The 21,331-nt window shown below is 40.5% G+C and overlaps 1 protein-coding gene across 2 annotated transcripts in view; it reads right to left on the bottom strand.

Annotated features, from left to right (window-relative positions):
• The window catches only part of LOC131105850 (RNA-binding motif, single-stranded-interacting protein 2-like), a 59,982-nt gene that overhangs the window by 25,840 nt on the left and 12,811 nt on the right, over positions 1–21,331 (bottom strand). The window contains exons 2-3 of one of the 2 annotated variants that reach the window (XM_058054267.1): positions 7,768–7,931; positions 409–467 (exon numbers count right to left, since the gene is read on the bottom strand). In XM_058054267.1, the coding sequence (XP_057910250.1) occupies positions 409–467; positions 7,768–7,931 (223 nt within the window). Of the gene's footprint in view, positions 1–408; positions 468–7,767; positions 7,935–21,331 lie in introns of both variants that reach the window. The other variant, XM_058054266.1, reaches the window with a different exon arrangement.

Raw genomic sequence — 21,331 nt, 5'->3', positions numbered from 1 at the left:
TAATTTCATCAAAGCAATGAAACATAATGTATTAATACTGCAATGAAGTTAAACTTGAGGCGGCATCTACAACAGAGTAGTCACATGGTGTGTCATTCCCTACAGGTTGTGCTGCAGGGAAAATAAACATGTAATCATGTAGGCTCATTATGTATTTGTAGCCAACTTAGTCATTTTGATAGTAGGCTAATATAGCTAAAATAGATACATACAGCATGTGTTGCCTTCATTATAAGGCTTATATAAGGCTTTTAATTTTTTGCGGACCCAGACACATTTTTTTTGGTCCAATGTGGCTCTTTCAACATTTTGGGTGCCGACCCCTGCCCTAACCCATTTCTAAAAATTCTAAACTCCCCCCTCGCCTTTAACAGGCTACAATGCAACGTCATGTGTGAGTGCACTCACCTTTACATTTGTTGGTGGTTTTATCTAAGATGGCTTTCGTTGACACGATCTTGCCATACCTTTGAGGACACACACACAAAAAAAACACATCCTGTCAGTGACAAATGAAGAGGAATCTGCTCCTTCCACATGCATGACACACTTCCCCACACTGCATACCATCGGGCATAAACACAAACACGCATGCATGTCTTCTACGTCCATCTCCACCCAATTTTAGGCCTTTGTTATTTTGACAGGTGACAATTTATTTCAGGCCTGTTCATTGACACACAGATTTTCCTTGCCCTTGTTCATGCACATATTTTTCTATTCCTTTTGGCCTTTCGTCCACACACCAATGTATGATTTAAAAAATAAGCCTTTGGAAAACTCCAGGCATTGTGAGGACATCATCTCATTTTTTAATCTTATTTAAGTTATTGATTTTGACCAAATTCAACTCTCTTCTCCAGCAGATATCTGCAGCTGTGGGTTGGATGTCCTTCCTGACTTCCTTGGAAGTCAACCATAAACATGGCAAGGAACTGGTGGTGCTGTATCAAAAGAACCCCCCGAGGTAAAGACCCACAACCCACTGAAAACCCACTAGTTAAGAATCCCTGATACAGAGAATATGTGACTCGTGTTTTTGCTGTCTGTCAGCGCTCCTGCCTTATATAGGATCTTTGACTAGCATCAAACCATCAACACTGTGTGTTTCTTTCAATTTATGACTACATTTGATTTTTGTCTCAGTAAAAGTATAGAGTGAATATGAAAAATCAAAAAGGAAAGTTTTTGTGAATCCCTGCAGTATTGAGATAGTCATCACTCATATTGGAGGCCAATTCAAAGTGGATCCACGTTACCGTGTAATAGATTCTATCTGACTGGTGTATTTAGCAGGAGCTTTTGTCTTTGGTCTTTCCTCTGTTTGGGCGACATGGCGTCTGGGAGGATTGTAACCTGATGCTTCACCCTTTCGTTGGCCTTCCTTTCCACCACATCCCTCCCTCTTCTTTTTTTTCTCAATTTTCCACCCTAACATCACAGTGCACCGCTGGGTCCTCCACGCCTGCCTCCTTTCGGTGGATAGATGATTTGGATGCCACGCCGTGGGGAGAGTGACACCTCAGTGTGGCATGTGTGTGTCATGCAGTCTCATGGGTGTGTAGCAAGGGAGTGCTTTGCAGGGAATCACTCATAAGCTAAGCTCCAAGAGCTACAATAATATCATAATACAGTGGAAACTTGTGTTAGGAATGATCTATGGCTATATAAACATGATGGAACCTACCAAAAGGAAGAAATGGGCTCTTGTCTTTCATCAGTTCTTTAGTAATCAGCAGTCGAGCATGGCCTAGTTTCAGGAAAATATCAGTTCCCAACAAGAAAAGGGAGAAAAAATGCTTTTTTTGATGATACGCTTCAAGCCTAACTTTCACTTTGACACATTTCTTTTGCTTTTGAGACAGCTGAAATATCTAAACAACTGTACCACAACAGAAACAACACAAACATGGTTGTTTTACATCCAAATATCAATTTAATTAACTATAACACCATGAACTATTTACAATTTTCACATTTGGAACTAAACGGTGTGTGTGCATGTGTGTGCACGCGTCAATATTTCCCTACAATGCGTAACTATTTGCACACTACACTCCTCCACACTCTTCCACTTCGTCCTTGCTGGCAAGTGTGTCATGCATGCAAATGAGCCATGCCCTTCCCCTTCCAATGCACTCTGCCACCTTGTGACCGTTTTTATGGCTAAAAACTGCTTTAAAGGAACATCTGTTAGTAGTCTGTTTGGCAGAAGAATTTGATAGCCACACATCATAGGAAAATATCATTTGGGTATTTTGTTACAAGTGAAAAACGTGATTCCAAACAAAATTGCGGACCCTGTTACCTGTAGGACAAAGAAAAACAAAAGCAGTGTTTCATGTGTTGACGTTTGCCCTGTCGGGGATACCATGCATGGGCTCAAAGGTCTGAAAGGCAGCACTTTTTGACCTTCCACTCACCTCAGCGCCTCTCCAAGAGCCCCAAAACGCTGCTGAGGCCACACGCACTTAAAAGACAGTCATGACCCGCTTACAGCTGCTTGACATTCTTTCCCAGCAGGCGATGCTACTCTTTTCCCACTCATTCATGTTTTGCCTTCAAGAGAAACCCTCCCACTCACGTCCGCCACCCGCCCACCCCTTCCAAATCTCTGACGCCACACAATGACTCCTCTGTCGGCCGCCTGCTTTTACAATCAACTTCCTGTGTTTCACATACCAGCCACAGATTTCTGGGCCACTTTGATTGCTGTGGCTTTGACAAGACGGTGCGCACACGCTGCGTTTGAAACGGCTCAGAGGATTTGAAACCTTCCTTGGGAAGCACTGGAGCGTGACAATCAGGTAGAGGGTGGCCCTGTGGTAGCAGAATAAACCAATAATAAAGCGTGGTCGGCTGTCACTTTCATTCACCCCTGAGGGCCAGACACTACATACAATTCTGACACTTTTCATAGTTCACTACAATGATGGAAGTACTGTTGTACAGCGTTTGCTTAAAAACAAGACAAAGTATAGCCTTCAAGTTTAAAGGGGTTGAGTATCTTTTCTACTCCTGAACCGCCAAACAGCAAAAGACTAAATTCTCACACAGCTCTCGAAAACAGCCAATGTGTGCAACTTTAGTATGTTGATACACACCCTTAGGGCACTGATCAGCAGTGGGTGCCGGTCTTTGTATTACTTTCGTCCCTCGTTTATAGCAGTTAATTGGTTCCAGACCCAAACACAATATAGGATTCAATGTTAGCAAAATGTTTGTAGTTTGTCCATGGAAACCCTGTTTATGACATTCATTTATTCATCTTTTTTTACCGCTTATTCACATGAGGGTCGCGGGGGTGCTGGAGCCTATCCCAGCTGTCTTCGGGCGAGAGGTGGGATACACCCTGGACTGGTGGCCAGCCAATCACAGGGCACATATAGACAAACAACCATTCCCACCCACATTCATACCTATGGACAATTTGGAGTCGCCAATTAACCTAGCATGTTTTTGGAATGTGGGAGGAAACAAGGAGAACACAGAAAAAACCCACGCATGCACGGGGAGAACATGTAAACTCCACACAGAGATGGACGAGGGTGGAATTGAACTCAGGTCTCCTAGCTGTGTGGCCTGCGTGCTAACCACTCTTCCCGGTTTATGACATTCTAAATAAATTTTTTAACATTATTAGAGCTCTGTAGACATGAAATAACCCCTATGGTCAACTTTATACTCTTGTTATTCATTGTTTACACCACATTGCGCCGCTCTTAAACTCCAGGGAGTAACCACAAGCGCTAGCGAGCTAACCAATTCGCCTTGAATGAATTTCTTCTAAACTTAAGAGGCCAAAAAATGACCACTTTCACACAGAATGGGAGGATAACTTTGTCGTGGCTGACTTCATGACATCATGCAGTTTTAAGGTAATGCAATTTACAGTAATGTTTCAATGAGAACATTTTGACTAAAAATAAGCCATAGTCTACCACACAACAGCAATCACTTATTAACTAATTTCTGCAAAACTGCAATATAGGTCCGCAACATATGAGAAAAGAAGCTGAATGTCCATCACTGACATTTACAACAGTTATATACTGTGCCCCGGCATACAAAGCAACATCCATTAAGGCATGCTTGGATGAGATTTCTGTGCAAGAACTTGGCCAACCCCATCAATGAACTACTGACCTTCTGACCTTCTGGATGAAACAACAAATCCCAAACACAAATCTAGGACAGAACAACCCCACAGTCACCCACCCTCTGGAATCTTTTGCTAACCTTTGGGGCACTTTGCTGCCGCCCCCATGTTGTGTCCCAGTACTTTTGTCCATATGTACAAGCTTTAACATGTGCTGAGAGCCATGTTTCACACTTATAGTCAGTTTGTCAAAGTCCGCTGGATGCACCGAGTAAGGGTTGTGGTTTCGACATTCATTGCTGTACATTAAGGGTGTGGAAAATCATCGATATTAATCGATACATCGGCTCATTCACTGGGTATGGATGCAATATGGATGACGGATGAAATCCAGATTCATCATGATGCGTTTGTGGGTATCGGTAAAATCCGATGCAAACGCCCTTTTATTAATGTTCAACTTCACCCCATATGCTGTTCCCCAGGCGCAATGAATGCACCATCATTATTTCGCCTTTTGTATTGAATACGGACGAAAGCCGTGAGGCACATACAACTACTAGTAAGACAGCATGGACGTTCACACGCAAGCAGCAGCAAGGAAGTTTCTATATTTAACCCCCCGTTAAGAAGCCGTACAACGGCAGCAGGACAAACATGCAGACCCCCTTAAAAACGGGACACCACAACACGGACAAGTCTACCGTCGCCTCCCCGTCTAGTTCCTCGTCGAACACCGGGGAAAAACCAAGCAAATCAGGTCAGAACAAGTGGATCTTCCGCTGCTTTCCAAATTGTCCAGGAGCTATTTGTCCGTCCCTGCAACTAGTGCCCCCAAACGAGTGTTCAGCACAGCAGGTGACATTAGAACAGCACAGCAGTTGGCTTCTTCCTGATTTGTGAAACAATTTTAAAAGGGTAGAAGTTGTTTTCCACTTTCTGCTCCTCACTACTGTATTAGCCTAGCTGCTAGCTCATTCATATTAGCAGTACGTTTTACAGACAGGAATATAAACAAACATTGATTGCACTGTTGAAAGTGTCACTTTAACTTTATGTTGTTGTACTGTATTTTTTGCAGCAGTAATTCTTGTTTAAAGCCAAATCCTTTTTGTAGGACCATACTGAATTAAATTTTTTCCCTTTTCTTATTTGCATCATGTTGAATTGCATCATATCGCAAGAAATTGCACCATCTCATATCGGATTGCATTGATTTGAACTAAATGATTATCGCATCGTATCGCATCGTATCGCATCGTATCGCATCGCATCGCATCGCATCGCTTCGCATCGTATCGCATCGTATCGCCTCGCATCGTATCGCCTCGCATCGTATCGCCTCGCATCGTATCGTATCGCATCGTATCGTGAAGAGGGTGAATCGTATCGCATCGTATCGCCAGAAAATTCCATGTATCATTAAAGTATTGTATCGCTGGCAGTGCATCGAGATGTGTATCGAATCTTCCTCAGTGCTGAGATTCACACCCCTACTGTACACTGATCAAGTCATAGTTGACAACACATGGCAAGTCTTGCAAAATGGTTTCAATTGTCTGCAGACAGAATGCTAAATCTGGATGAGCAGTATCTTGTGAGTTGATAACAACTTGCTCCGCTCTTCATCTGTTGCGCACATGAAATTCAGCTGTTTGGGGCTGTACTATTGCTGTGAGAAAAGGATTAACTACTACTAAAGCCACTTTGATTGAATCTTTGCAACAGCCGTAACTTGACGGATTGGCAGTCAAATGTTAGCTTTGCAGCGTTACATGCAGGAAGGAGTAAACTTAAGCCTTATTAAGTCAGGAGGAAAAGGGAGACTGAGTTGAAAAAGCGGGGAGAGAAGGGGGGGGGGCTCTGATCTGAAGGGGACAGGATGTTGCCTCCTGTCCTGAACTAACCTTTCCACTTTCTGTAGGCTTGTGGCAATAGCAATGAACTGGAAAGCTAATAAGTAGAACATACGCACATACTTTGTCATCCCTTGTTTAACGTGGTGAATTGTTTTCAGACCACAGAGTAGGATTCCTTACTTATAAGTGCAATATTTACCTAGTCAGAGCATAGAAAACCTGTTTACAGTCTTCTAAATCCAGTTTTTAAAATTATTAGAGCCCTCTAGACATGAAATAACATCCCTATAGCCACCTTTACACTTACACAATTACTCAATATTAGGGGTGTCACAAAATAGACCAATTTACGAGATGATGCAGGAGATTGGGTCTACAAGAATAAGACTTTAAAATAAAAGTACAATGAAAAAAACACAATCGTACAACTATTGTAATCTACTAATATAATTTCAGCTACATTACACTGTGTCTATGCTACCAGCCCTGCCTCCACCCACAGAGACAAAGAGACTCTATGAATGACAAAAGGGCTACCTGTTGATGAGGAAAACAGACATGTATGTAACACACTGTATATGAATGCATCATCTGAATGCCTTATATTTGTATTCTACTTCACTTTTTTATGCTTGAAAATGTTTATTTCAGGCAAAAAAAATGTAAAATTTCCTAAAATATAATTTTTTTCCTTGCTAAAAAGCAGGCTGAAACAGCATGATTTATTAATTAATCTATTTTTGAAAAAAAAACTTGGTTGTGTGATTCCCTAACATTGAAATATATATATATGTATATATACACACACACACTGATCTCGATTCACATCAACGTGCCATCTAATTTCTAAATGATGACGAGTTTTCAGTTATTGAGCTGTATCACAAACGCCATTGTACTCAAGGACTAACCCTGCACTTTTGTTGGCATCTAATCTAAGGGTCTCACGATTCGATATTGATATCGGTCCAATATCAGCAAAAAACATTACAATATAATATCATATATATATAATAGAGCCCACGTGACAACAACAGCGTATGCTAGTGTACTAACAATAGTAGGACTGCAGCTATTGAATATTTCAGTAATCGAGTATTCTACCAACATTTTTGTTGATGACTTCTTAAACAATTCTTTTTAACAGACCAAAAGATTTTTTTTTTCATACCTGACGGTTTCGAGTTCCCAGAGTCTCGTTAGTAAAATTCATTAGTTGAGTTCAGGGCTTCGCAACCATTAATGATACAGACAGTGCCAATTATAAAAAAATAACAGCCGAAATGAAGGTTACGCAATAAAACCTTAAGCCAATGACACCACTAGTCACTCAGTCGTCAATGAGGAAAATACATTATCGCGCGGCGTTGAAACTGATACACATCATGGTGTTCCAATTGCTGTTTAACCACATTGCGTGGGTGACGTAGGCTTGACTGTTTTTTTGCAATCGAGGTATTCAAATTTTCCGAATAATCATTGCCACCCTAAACAATAGCAAGGCGGGATGTTGATTTGTGGCAGTACTTTTCATTGAAGTGAGAAGAAGACGTTCCAGCAGAGTGCAAAACTTGTTGAAGCGCACAATTCTCCAAAATGTCTTCGTTTTCGTAAGACTTCAGATTCTTTGACAGCTTCAGCAAACACTGACTCATTCATGAACTAAATTTGGCCACTATCAACTGCTTCGTACACCCCCGATCACATTTGTGTGATGTAATGCAGATCCCATCCAGGTCTGATCGACTGAACTGCAATGACCATAGAAATAAGACTTGGCATTAAAGTATCCGACATTTCTCAACTCACGGTTGGCAGAGCTTGACCAGGTCTTGGTCTGTAGTTCCGGGATGAAGGCCACGGATGTAGAGATTGGTTTTACTCAGCTGTTCTCCTCCACCGCCACCACTGTTGCTGCTACTGTTGTTGTTGGGACTGGGGGGAGCCATCTGGTGGCCGGAGGACACATAGGCCTGCTGGGAGAAGATAGGAATGTCAGAATCAGAATGGACACGGGTTCTTCCGTGATGCATGCTACTTTGGCGTGTTGTTTGCATAATCCAAAGAAAGCCAGACAAGTTGAATCAACCTCTTAGTAATGTTTCCACCTATTGGTATATTTCAGTTCAGTTTGAATCTGCATTGCGCTTGTACTTCCATTCCAGTTCATATATGTAATATGAACGGCTGATGCTGATAGCTGCATCAGTGACTGTATGCATGTAAACCATGCTACACCATAGCAGCAGGACATTACATAACATGCTGAAGCTAGAAAAGCGGTACAGAGATGATGATGTCTCGTGTCCTCCACAATGTCTGTGGACAAAAATGCTGATGCTAAAAACAATAAAAGACAATCAACTTCATAGGCTGATAGTACATAATGTTCCTGCAGTCATAAGTTATCAATGTTAAAATATGCCTGTCAAAAAATATCTCAATCGCCGTTCATTAATTTGCATTCTACCATGTCTCAATGTAGTGCAATAAATAACGTAGCAGTCCAACACACAGGGTTGGCCAAGAACTTTAATTGAATGCTAGATCCTCAGACACTGGTATCACAGTGGACACAGTAAATATCGGATAATATCTGATAATAAAAACACCTGATATTTTCTTCACAGGTTATCAATAAACCATGTATATCGTCATGCGAGTAGGGCTGGGGCGACGTGTCAACGTCGTCGATGACATCGACACAAAAAATTTGTAGACACAAAAACTTCATGTCGATGCACCTTCACTCAGAATTAGTGGTGGGCAAAACAGTTCATTTCACTGAACAGGATCGTTCACAACACTCGTTCACAAAAAAAAATAGTTCTTTTGACCCGTTCGTTCACAAACGCCACGCAACGGCCAACTTTGTCCACGTTTCAGTGAGTCCAGCCAGAAGAAAAGATCGCGCAACAGAGTATCCAAAGTATGGGAATACTTCACGCCAAAAGGTAATGATGCGGTGGTTTGTGACCTATGCAAAATTGAGATGGCACCAGGACCTATTGAGGAAGCACCCGGGAGCTACTTGTGAGGAGAAGAGCCCTTTTTTTATTTCCTTGTTTGCAATGATTAACCCGTCATTCATCCAAACCACACCACGTAACTTGTGCTCCAGCCTCGCACACACAGAGCATGTGCCCACACAAAAACACACACCTCACACACTCGTGTCTTGCTGACACTTTTTTTAACTGACACAGACACACACTCCTCAAATACATGTTATTATTTCTATTATTATTATTATTAATGTTATTAGTATTATTCATGTTATTATACTTTATTGATATGGGCAATGGGCGGCACAGCGGTCTAGTGGTTAGCGCGCACACCTCACAGCTAGGACACCAGGGTTCAATTCCACCCTCGGCCATCTCTGTGTGGAGTTAGTTTGCATGTTGTCCCCGTGCATGCGTGGGTTTTCGCCGGGTACTCCGGTTTCCTCCCACATTCCAAAAACATGCTAGGTTAATTGGCCACTCCAAATTGTCCATAGGTATGAATGTGAGTGTGAATGGTTGTTTGTCTATATGTGCCCTGTGATTGGCTGGCCACCAGTCCAGTGTGTACCCCGCCTCTCGCCCAAAGACAGCTGGGATAGGCTCCAGCACCCCCCGTGACCCTCGTGAGGAAAAAGTGGTAGAAAATGAATGAATGAGGATATGGGCAAATCATTTTGAAATATATATATTTATTAATCTGTGCATGTGTTTGTGGTTTGTGTTTACAGGGACTAATCAGGGACTTTCAGGGATGCATCGAAAAACTATTTTCCAGATTCATCGATTACAGAAATAATTGCCCTACACGCGACATCACTGTCGTTGGCCAACAGAATACCCAATACCCCAGAAATGGTCTGGATAGGTCGGGAATTGTTTCTTGTTCATCAGTGTACATTGTACCACAAATGAACTTGAAAATGACTTGGATTAACTTTGAGGTATTTTTCTGTGGTACGTTCCATTACGACACATAAGTAGTACTACTCAGTCAAAAACAGGTAGCTCCTTCCTACACTAGCCTACCAAAGAATCTTATACCAACAACCACCTGAGCAATTCTAACACAAAAAAAACACACAAATGTATAACTTTTTGGACTCACATATCAACCAGACATGTGGGCATTTGCCAGGCTAGAACAAGGGAGAGTGTTTTCATGAAGAGATAAATAGTGAGACAGATGTGGACGCTCCTCAGTGAAAAATGATATCACACTGCGCCCATGTCAACACTCAGCAATAATGCTTTCTGAGGGAAATGCTTGGGCCTCTTGGCTGCCTGCTTCACATCGGGGACGGGGGGAGAAGGAGCCCCTTCGGCTCTCTCCATGTTGGGTAACTTCTTTTTCACTTTTGCAACCACAAAAAAATATCTTGCGGTGCATACCAAAACCAGAAACTGGAAGACCGAAGACCAGCATTGTGTAAGCCAGCTGTGTCCAAAGTGTGGCACAGGGGCCTTTTGTGGTCCATGGCTGTTTTATGGCCCATGGCACATTCTAAAAATAAAATGAACAAAAAATGAATCACAAAACTATTTTTTTTTAAAAGACAACAGCAAAAATTCAGAAGTCTAGAATACAATCAAAAAAAAGAAAAAAGTTGTAATTTAATGAGAAAGTCATAATGTACAAGACTAACATCATAATATTAGGGGAAAAGAAGGTAATTTTACTAGCAGAAACTTATATACCTGATATTAAAAACCTGAGAAAAAGACATTTAACAAATAAAGTTGTAATTTTAATCAAATTCAGTAAGTTCTATGGACATTAAGTCATAAGTACAAGGAGAAATTGTACAAGAAGAAAGCTGAAATACTGTCATTCCTTGTTTATTACCTCATTCGCGACCAAACGAGTGATGTATTTATGTTGTATATGTATGTTGTATGTATTTATATGTTTTGAAGCTCTGCTTCTGTGTGTACGTTGCTAGCAATGGCTCGTAAAAAGGGTTTCTTTTGGTGTTAGGGAAAGACACATTTGTTTACAATTCCCAAGTACATCAATCAGGTCCATTCTGTTTATTGTATTACCTTGATTTTTTTAATAATCTTTTCTGTTTAATGTATCTTTAATGGTTGCTAGAATGCACTGTATAATGGATGCAATGTAATCTGGTTGAAGCCTGATAGAATCAATGAACCGAAATATGAACGGATTGTGTAATGACCTTTATTACCATATTGAGCTGAAGTGTGAATTATTCAAAGCTTGTTACCCGGAAAACTTTTTGACAATATGTTTTCTGGCCATTATAGGTCAGGATTTATATTTATAGTATATTTATAGTATTATTTTGTCCCCCCCTCAAAAAAATGTCCTTACCCCTGCAACTTAGGTGAAGGCTGTGTTTTCTTTGAGTTTTTTTTTCTTGACTGGCTGTTTAGTTTTTATATTGTTATATTTTGCTCCACTTACCCCCTTTCCAAGACATTGATAATATACAATTTCATTGAAATGTAATCTTTCTATGCCTGATTCGTTCACTCCAGTTCGACTCCCTCAAGAAGTGTTAATGGTGCGTGCATTGTCATTTTGGGATACAAAAGGTAGAAGAAAAGCAGTTCCACTTTCTTCTCCTGTCTACGGCAGGTTTCACGAGAGATGGAAATCTCCAGCACACACCAGGGATTCATTTTGGCGACTAATCAATCCCTCTTGCTGCTCACAACAACATGCGCCGCCGCAACTGACATTCATGTCGCTAGTTAGTTAACTACAGCAGCAGAGTCTCCACGAGAAATGTGACTGGCTATTACGCAACCATCAGTGAATCATGACTTGTGGTTCTCCATGGAGACATTAATCCAAAGATTGTGCAAGCATTCAGCCAAATCTATTCATTGAGGTGAGTAAGGTTTCATAATCCCTGTCAAAGAAGCTGAGAAAAATGTTCTCTCTCCAGGAATAGATCCATTGGCACTTTTACTACTGGGGCAATAAAAACAAACACTCAGGCTCACCGCAATTGGCAGACTTGTACTACGTTTATACTGCCAAATATTTATGTCACATATGAGCGGATGAAGAGGAACAAATGTGGTTTGTTCCTGGGCTCGCTGTGGGGTGCAGCGAGGCTGGTGTCTCGTTTGCGAGACCAATTGAACAGTGACGACGGAACAACAATGGCTTCATTTTAGAAGCGAACGGGTCACTGATTCAGTTGTCCTTGTTTAGGGAACGCCCAGCAGGGTGGCCCAGTCACACCATTACATCGACCAATCACGCTAATTAGACCGTACGAAAAGCCAGGGCAGATCTTTGAAGTTGACAGCCCCCAGCCGACCTTTGCTTGTCAAGACTTGATTTTGACAAGTACAAATCTCTACAAAACCATGAGGTATTTCCCAGTTGTTATATAAACAACTTGGACAAACATAAGTGATTACCTTTTCTCATAAGGTGGACGAGTAAAGGCATATCTTATCTTATCAAACCTTCCAATTACTGTCCAAGTTCTGTTTCCATACACCCCAGTTAGTTTCAGTCTGATTCATGTAGTGACAGAAATGTTGCCACAGTTTGGTACAATATTGCAATTAACATACTATCGCTAGTCCATTTGCCCGGTAGTGTATCATTCCGTGGAATCGAGTGCCCAAACAAAGCACCCTATGCACCTAAACAAAGTTGGGAGTGTTTTTGCCTGCGTTTATCTGTTGGTCTGTTTGTGTTCAAAATAATGTGAAGAGTTGGGATGACATTTTTAGGAACAGTCAGAAAAAGGATATGCTAGACCCGATTCAATTTTGAGGATCCAGATCACCATCTGGATCCAAGAATTGTTTTTCAAGGATTCTTTAATATTGCGAGATAGTACCATGATCGGCATTTGTGTATAGAACGCCACAAAAAATGGTCAGAGTCCTTGGGGAAAAAATACAGGATACAACAGGTTCTACGAAATGTCCAAATGATGTAGTATTATTATTTTGGTGTGAATCACATTGCCGTTTTATAGGCTTTTTACAATATAAAATTCCCCCATATCCGCTTTTCTCTTTGCAGCCCTCAGTGGAGAGTGGAAAGTTTGGACACCCCACTCTTTGCTTTTGTTAGAAATAGCCTCAAAATCAGCCTGATTGGTGTTAATAAAGAAATAAAAAGGATGTGTGCGTGTTTAAACAGAAGACCTACGTATATTCAAATGAAACAGTACATAATACATAGAAAATGTCATCAAATAAAATACAATTAATTCAATTTTGGGGCAATGTGCAAAACAGACAAGTAGCCAATACTTACAAAAAGGGTCAATTTCAGTCAACATATTATGATATTTCATTGTAGTGTTTCACTGTAAGTAGAAGGTATCACGTTGAAATGACATACATGTGTAAGATAACTAATGTGATAACTACTGACAAAAGATCTTTGTTGCATCAAAAGCATAGTTAAATTCAGCCTGCTATTGTCCTCAGCTGGAAGGCTGCCAATTCACAGCAAAGTTGCTCAAAATATCTTCGGTATATTTTTAGGATCTGGCTAAAGATAAAATGTCGACACCATTTCCATAAATAAAAAGCCTCTATCTGTACCTTGGTGCTCATCAGACATCAATAATCAAACATCAGAGTTAGTCCAAAAGTACAAAAATATGCATTATTATTCCCCTACTAGTAGTCCCCTACACTACCACAATCCCAAATATATTGGAAAGTAAGCCTGTCATGATAATAGTAAGTCTATTACCCGCACAATAAATAAAAACAACCAACAATTTTGCCAGCCTCCATATGTTGACGTGCCTCTGGTCCAAAATCAGCTGTCCAGTTTTCCCAACTGCAGGAAAACAAACTGACACTTGAGGTTCAGCAGAGCCTTCGTCCTGACTGTCCTGACTAACACCCAATGTTCATTATTTATTTCAATTAAGTGAAATTGTGTTTACAGAGACTTGATACACCATTTTTATTTATTGTTGTGTGTGCATTTTGTTGGAGTGTCTTTTTCCTTATTTTTCATTGTTTTTGGCTATGATTGTGGTTTTTGTTGACCATTTAGATTGAGAGTCCATTTTATTTTCATTGGGGTGTTAAATACGTTAAATGCTCTTGAGAATGTAAAGTTTAATGCTTTTGATACGGTGTAATTAAAAAATAATGACCAAAAACAAAATAATGTTGACATTAACCTTTGAACTTTTAACTTTAAATGTGTTATTGTGACAGGCCTATTGATAAGTCAACACATTTCGGACCAATCAACTGATCAACTGATATCATCTCGGTAAGATTTTTTAACTGATTCCTTTCTGATTAATATAAGGGTGCCCAAAGTGGGGATCCGGGGGCAATTTAAGTAAACTAATTCTACAGTGAAGAGAAAGCCAGCTCTCCACACGGCCAACAGTAATGTTAGTAAAGTAGTTCGGAAATTTAGGGGGGGTGAAGGTAATAATATTACGATAACATGTGTTTACATGGGTGTACATTCTTTCATTTTCAGTATGTGGCCCTAGGTGGAAAAAGTTTGGACACCCTTCCCTTAATGGATGTCATGAGTTCCAGCACAGCTCAGGTTGTGACCACCTTTTTAAAAAATTTCCTCCACTTCACCTCCCTGTGGGCCTTTGTTGGTTGACCCTGGCTCGACCCGCACTATTTTTCATAGATTTCCTGGCTGTTGGGGAGTTTTCCGCCCTCCAGTGTCATGGCGTCTTCCTCCTAAGGGGACTGCTTGTCTTATCCTCAGGAAGGAAAGAGCTTGGACTGTCTGACTGACGTACATGCTGATGCACAGATTTATAGACTGTGTGAAAGAGGACCGCACAGTACGGCTGCAGAAATGCTATATTTAAGATCCAGCCAGGAAAGTTCCATTCGCCAGCCTCGGCATGAATGATTTGATTGCAACCTGATAGACAGGCGAGGCGCTCTTCTGCCTTGCTCGTGCAAACTAGCACAACTAAAATAATTGCAGGTTATGCCGATTCCATTTCAAATATTGATTAAAATAAAAAAACATTTGAATATAAAAAAAGATTAAATTACTTGCTTTTGGTGGTTTAACTATGAATCCAAACAAGTTATTTAAGTATTTAGATTACTGCCGAATACTTTTATGATCAGAAGTTGTGTGGAAAAACATTTGAACACCCTCCATCCATCCATCCTTTTTCTATGCCGCTTATCCTCACCAGGGTCACAGGTATGCAAGAGCCTATCCCAGCTATCTTCGGGCGGGAGGCGGGGTACACCCTGGACTGGTGGCCAGCCAATCACAGGGCACATATAGACAAACAACCATTCCCACCCACATTCATACCTATGGACAATTTGGAGTGGCCAATTAACCTAGCATGTTTTTGGAATGCGCGGTGAGAACAAACTCCACACAGAGATGGCTGAGGGTGGAATTGAACTCGGGTCTCCTCGCTGTGAGGCCTGCTCGCTAGCCACTCGTCCGGCGTGCAGCCCAGTACCAGAGTTTTTCTTACTATTTCCTATCCAACAGAGGTCGGCTATAATGCAAACCTTTTTAGCAAACAACTATTGTCTAATGGCTATTATCTGCTGACCAATCAGTTGGGCTCTGTCATTCATTTCTAACAGTAACACTGCATTATTTGTATTTGATTAATGAAAAATATGTTTCAGAATCAGCTTCGATCAGTCAACTTTTGTCTGATTACTGTGGAAAGGCTACAATTGGCCAAAAAAATTGGTTGGGTTTTAAAAAAACGTGAAATCTTGAGACAGTGACAGAGCAGTTGGCAGGTACAGACAGTGAATGTGCTAAAATTCCTGACAATGTGAAATAAAGTTTGAATGTTTCTTCAGTTAAGCTGAAGTATGGAGGAAGACAGGAAATCCTGCCCGTCTGCTCCTGATCTTATCACACTGCAATTTGTACGAGGCGCTCTGCATTCCAACCAGGTGACGGGGACACTGAACGCACATCCAGACCGGTTCCTAACTGCCCTTCCCCCGCATTTGCTTTTATAGGCAATGCAGTGCACATATCACTCCTCTGTCCATCTCCTAAGGTTGACGGCACCTTGATGCACGGGTTTGTTTTCAAGCCGGGTCGGGTGGCACAAGCTCAGGAGCTTTGAAACGTATACACCCACAAAAGCACTGGCCCGCCGCCTAGATGGAGATCTAACAGGCGTACAGAGTGTCTGGCACCGTCACCGCACTACTTTAGACGACTGGGCTCTCTCCCCATCTGGCCTTCGCCTCCGCCGGCTCACCTTGGCTCGATTAGTCAGCGGGCGCTTGGGACGGCTCCAAAACATCTGACACATTAAACGGAGACATAGATACACATATTGTCGTTCCAGAAGGACAAAGGTGACTTTGCAGGAGAGTCCGGTGAGGAGACAGTCACTTCAGAAATGTGAAGTATCCCAGCAGACATTACATTTGATGGGAGATATTTCCTGTCATGGACTTTTAAAGCACACAGAACTCACTTCAATTGATTTCTTTTCAATGCACATACGATACAGGTGAGCTATGCTAAGACCGCTATCCGCCCACATCAGGGCTTTACGAGATGCATGGCTGGCAGTCAGCGCGCCATGCCCCTGGCTTAAAGGCTTGGCTGTGCTAAAAAGGGCCCAAGTTATGCACCGCATGACCGGACTCAAGCGGACATACTTGAAGGAGAGCAATTGAAAAAGTTGATTTGTCACAGAAATTTGAGAGTACCCTTTTAAAAAGGGACATACTTTGCAGCACTGTGACGAGAATATGTCATAACATCAGACCATCAGAGCCGGCTGGCCCAATAGGCAACAAAGACAGAGGCTTAGGAGGTGTGACCTCCATAAGATACCCAAAAAAACAAATATATAATAATAATAATAATATATAATAAATATAAGTACAATAACCCTTCATTTATCATGGTTTTTTGGTTCCAGACTCGGCCGTGACAAGTCAATTTCCACAAAGTAAGATTCCTTATTTATTAATCAAATATTTTCATTGTTAGAGCATAGAAAACTGTCTTAATATGTTTTTTTACATTATGAGAGCCCTCTAAACATGAATTAACACCTCTATAGTCAACTTTGCACTCCTATTATCCAATATACTATATGTATTATAACAGAAAATAAGACATAATACTGTATAGACTCATATCATCACATCTTTGAATGCCTTATATTTTACTTTATATAATTTAGCTACTTTAATGCTTGAAAATGCTTAAAGGCGGCCTATTTGGCTCATTTTTTGGCCCTTTGTATTGAGTTGTGGACTCCTATAGAGCCGCTACCCACGATAACCTGCATAGACACCTTTCTAGATCTTCCAACTCCAACTGCATTTCCTTTGACTTCCAAAACGGTCTCTTTTAATTTATTCCACCCACGGCCCGCCTCCGGGCACACCCACTACGTTGTGATTGGTCACACTCCGAAATCTTCATAGTGCAGTAGAGCAGGGGAGGGCAGGGCTACAGCTTGTATTCGGGAACGCCCATATAACGCACACTGTGACATTCCAGCGAGCGCTCAGAGCCATCCCAAACTTCTTTCAGGGCTCACTTCCAAATCTGCAAACCTCATTAACTGAAACTGTGATATAGTTTGACACAATAATGCAACATTCTAGCAACATTTATCGGTCAGAAAAGTGGAAAAGGCATAACAGGTGTGATTTATTAATTCATATATTTTTGAAAACCTGCCAGAGTGAAGCTGCAAAACTCAAATGTGTTTTTAAATATAGCTTCAGTTATTTTATTTAGTTTTTACTAGTGCTATCCATCGATTACAACATTGAATCAAGTTAATCACACACATTACTCTGATTAATCATGATTTATCACAATCATGATTAGATTTTTTTGAAGCAAGCAATTTAATGAGGTAGGTTTTATCTATTGGAGACAATAGACAATGTATGCTTGCTTACTTAGGCCCCGTCCACACAAAGGCAGGTATCTCATAAAACAAAGTTCTTTTTCATCCACACGAACCTGAAAATATCTGGCACTAAACACAAAGGTTTTCAAAACCTCCAGCTAAAGTGTCTATTTGAAGAAAAATCCGGTTATGTAATTAGGTGTGGACTCAGATAACCAGAGTTTACATTTCCAAACATGACTGTCTGCAAAAAAGTATGCTGTGACACCACACATGCGACCTGTGTTTATATCAGAAACAACATGGATGCCCTCTGAACTGCGCACAGAGGAACTATGGGGTGACGTTGTGGTCAAACTTAGTAATATAATAAAATTGTGTTATTACTTTTGTAACACGTTAAGATTTTAGTTTTATACACAATATTGTTGCATTGTGTACATGTAGCTTATGATACAGCCAAAGTGTGTGAAGGAGAGATATCACAAGTTTTTCCCTTCCTGCAACTGTCAGACTCCAAAAATTGCTCCAAAAATCCTGTACAGTAACTATGCAATAAACCGTGCAATAAACCTGGCTAGACCAACATGGACACAGCTGTAAATAGTGTATATACCGTCTTCATTTGTATGAGCTTGATTTTGTACTCTACTCTTGTGTGCCATTGTACGTTCGCTGCTGTAAACCTGGCCTTTATGGGACTAATAAAGGCATATCTTATCTCATCTTATCTGTGGGTTATTGCGTTCAAATTTAAATATTTCAATGTTGATTTTTGTATTCAGAATTTATTACTATAATTATTTAGTCACTTATTTACAGGATCTTTTTTATTGTGCGGTTTGATTTTTTTAATTTATTTATAATTTTTTGGTAAATAGTAAAAAACTAGAGCGTGTAAATTACAGATGGAGGCGCCTGACCTGGGCCACCTCTCTAGGTAAGGCTGGGTCTGCGTAACGTTGTCCTCGTCTGACCATCAGCTCTTCCGAATCACTACCTACATCACTCGCTTGATGTTGAACCTTTTCTCACCCTGACGGCAGGCAGTTGAATTAATCCACGCCTTGAACAGGCTTTGCAAGCGGAGCTCACCGTTGCTAAATATGGGCATAATAAGCACATTTTGCGCCAGGCCCTCCTGAAATGTACGTATCGACTTGCAGAGATTGTGCACACAAATTATGGCCAAGACTGTAACCTCTGGCATGATGGAAAATAATTTTTACTCACTTTTTTCTCCCCCAGAGTTCATAAAAATGACATACACATGCATCATGGCCAATTACGCAATTTAGACTATGACATTAACAACAGTAAGGAAAACGTACTCCATCTTGGCACATAAACAGCAACTTGCAAACAGCCTGTCATGTGATGGGGTGTCATTTAACTGAGTTATGAATGGGTGACGTACAAACAGACAAACCTAATGATTCTACAAAGGATGGACACTCCAAAAATGACGCAGAATGCCGCCTGTAGATCAGTGACTGTGAGGAAAACAGGCAGATAGCTGCCAAAACATGACCTTATACGACATCTGACCTCAACTTCCTGCAGCACCTTAGATAAAGATGTGAACAGGACAAACAAATACCGTACACCTTCTATTGTGAAACACTCTAAATGTACAGTGTTCCTTTCATCGTATTGATATGTGTTTTTCTAAATAACTATGTTCAATTCAATAAAGTAACAGTGGATCCATTTGGGAAATAATGTGCTTTGTTTTATTTAAATATAATATAGAATCAATGTATTTCATTATCAAATTGGGGAAATCCCAACATGCATGTTGAAGCTTCCAGGGTGGCTAGTTCGCTACATCCCAGGGGTGTTGCAAGCATGTTGTTCTGTCATTTTGGATGAAAGTTAAGGGATTTATCCAGCTTATGCATGTGTCTGTAACCGGTTTCAATGTATACCATGGTATGAAAAGGTCACAATTTCCAAACTTTGAAAATATATAGTCTGTAATACCGTACTACGGTGCTTTGTCATGTCCTGTGAAATGGGCTTCGATGTGCTGAAACCATGGGAATGAGATATGATGCCAAAAGTCAGGCAACTTAACCATCACAACATAGCTCACGCTGACATTAGCTGCCCTTAGCAACAAGTGTGTGCCCCGGTAGAGTTGCCACTTAAAATGTAAAAATCACAAAATACACTAATATACATTATTAAGTGAAGCATCATACTCACATGAAAGATTCCTTCAAAAGGGATACACATTTAGAAGATTTACTCCATTTAGGTTTTCCTTGTTATACGCAATGGCAGTAGCACTAGGTGGCAGAACTCGTCATTTCACCGCTATTGCCGATCGGTCAACATATTACTCAGAACAAGACAAAAGCCGAGGATACGTGGTTTAAACCATTTACTCTCTACTGAAGAGCACGCAACAACTACTTAGCAACAGTTGCTAACAACAATCACATGACCTGGAAACGGAAGTGAAACTTGGTGACGCATGCAAATTAATAACGTAACGTAACGTAACATATAGGTTGTTTTTAATCATTATTTATGCTGTGACCTTTTTTGAGCCATTGATTAAGCCAGTGATTGCATTTATTTGCAAGAATATATTCACGGCCTTGTGACATGAGTCGCAAGATTAGTCACCACAGACTGCATTAAGAACCGCGTTTTATTTATGATTTATTAAGAAATAATTGGGTAAGCATTTGTTATTTATTTACAATACACGTGTTTCACTTCCATCATGTTCTATGATATTATTTAACCCAGACATTTTTCAAAAGTCTTCCCTCTCTGTGCCATTTTTGATGATTTTGACAGATTTTTTTAAGGCACACGAAAGCTTGTGGCCTTAGGCTGTATAGACATGACTATATCTATAAAAGAACGATTCGACTCATCTTTCATCCGAAAAAAGTTAGTTTCTACCTTTTTCCGCTCCATTGTATCAGCAGCAGATGTTTCGGCAAAGTATAAGTTCCCAACAAAAAAAGGGACAAAAAAATGCTTTTTGTAAAAAGATACATTTCAAGCAAAACTTTCACTTTGACACGAATTTAGTCATATATATTTAGACAAAATGTCTAAACAACGATGTCACAACAAAAACACAAAAAATGGTTGTTTTAAATGAAAATGAGTTTTTTTTAGCAAATATCACACCATTAACTATTTACAATTTGTACATTTGCAAATGCAACGTGTGTGTGCATGCTGGTGCATGTGGGTGCATTTCCCTTCAATGCCAAACATTCGCACAACACAAGTCCAAGCCTTTTTGTTTAAATTAAGCATTTTCAACCTGAAGAATGGCTAAATAAAGTAAAATTTTAATATAAGGCATTTGGAGGGCGCATTCAAAGACGTTGTGTTGACATGTAGTATTCTACCCTGGTTGATAGAGGTGAGCAATGTTATTGTAATGTTGAGCACCAGACTTGATGGGTGGAAAAACAGGCTCTTATCTCAAAACAGGCACAATAATACACTACTCAGCTCCCCTATCACCGGAACATACGAGTTAGTGTCTTACTTATATCTCATAGG

Source organism: Doryrhamphus excisus, chromosome 18 (genome assembly GCF_030265055.1).
Source record: "Doryrhamphus excisus isolate RoL2022-K1 chromosome 18, RoL_Dexc_1.0, whole genome shotgun sequence".
NCBI lineage: Eukaryota > Metazoa > Chordata > Actinopteri > Syngnathiformes > Syngnathidae > Doryrhamphus > Doryrhamphus excisus.
The sequence above is the reverse complement of the archived record's forward strand: the minus strand, read 5'-3'. Positions and strand labels throughout refer to the sequence as shown.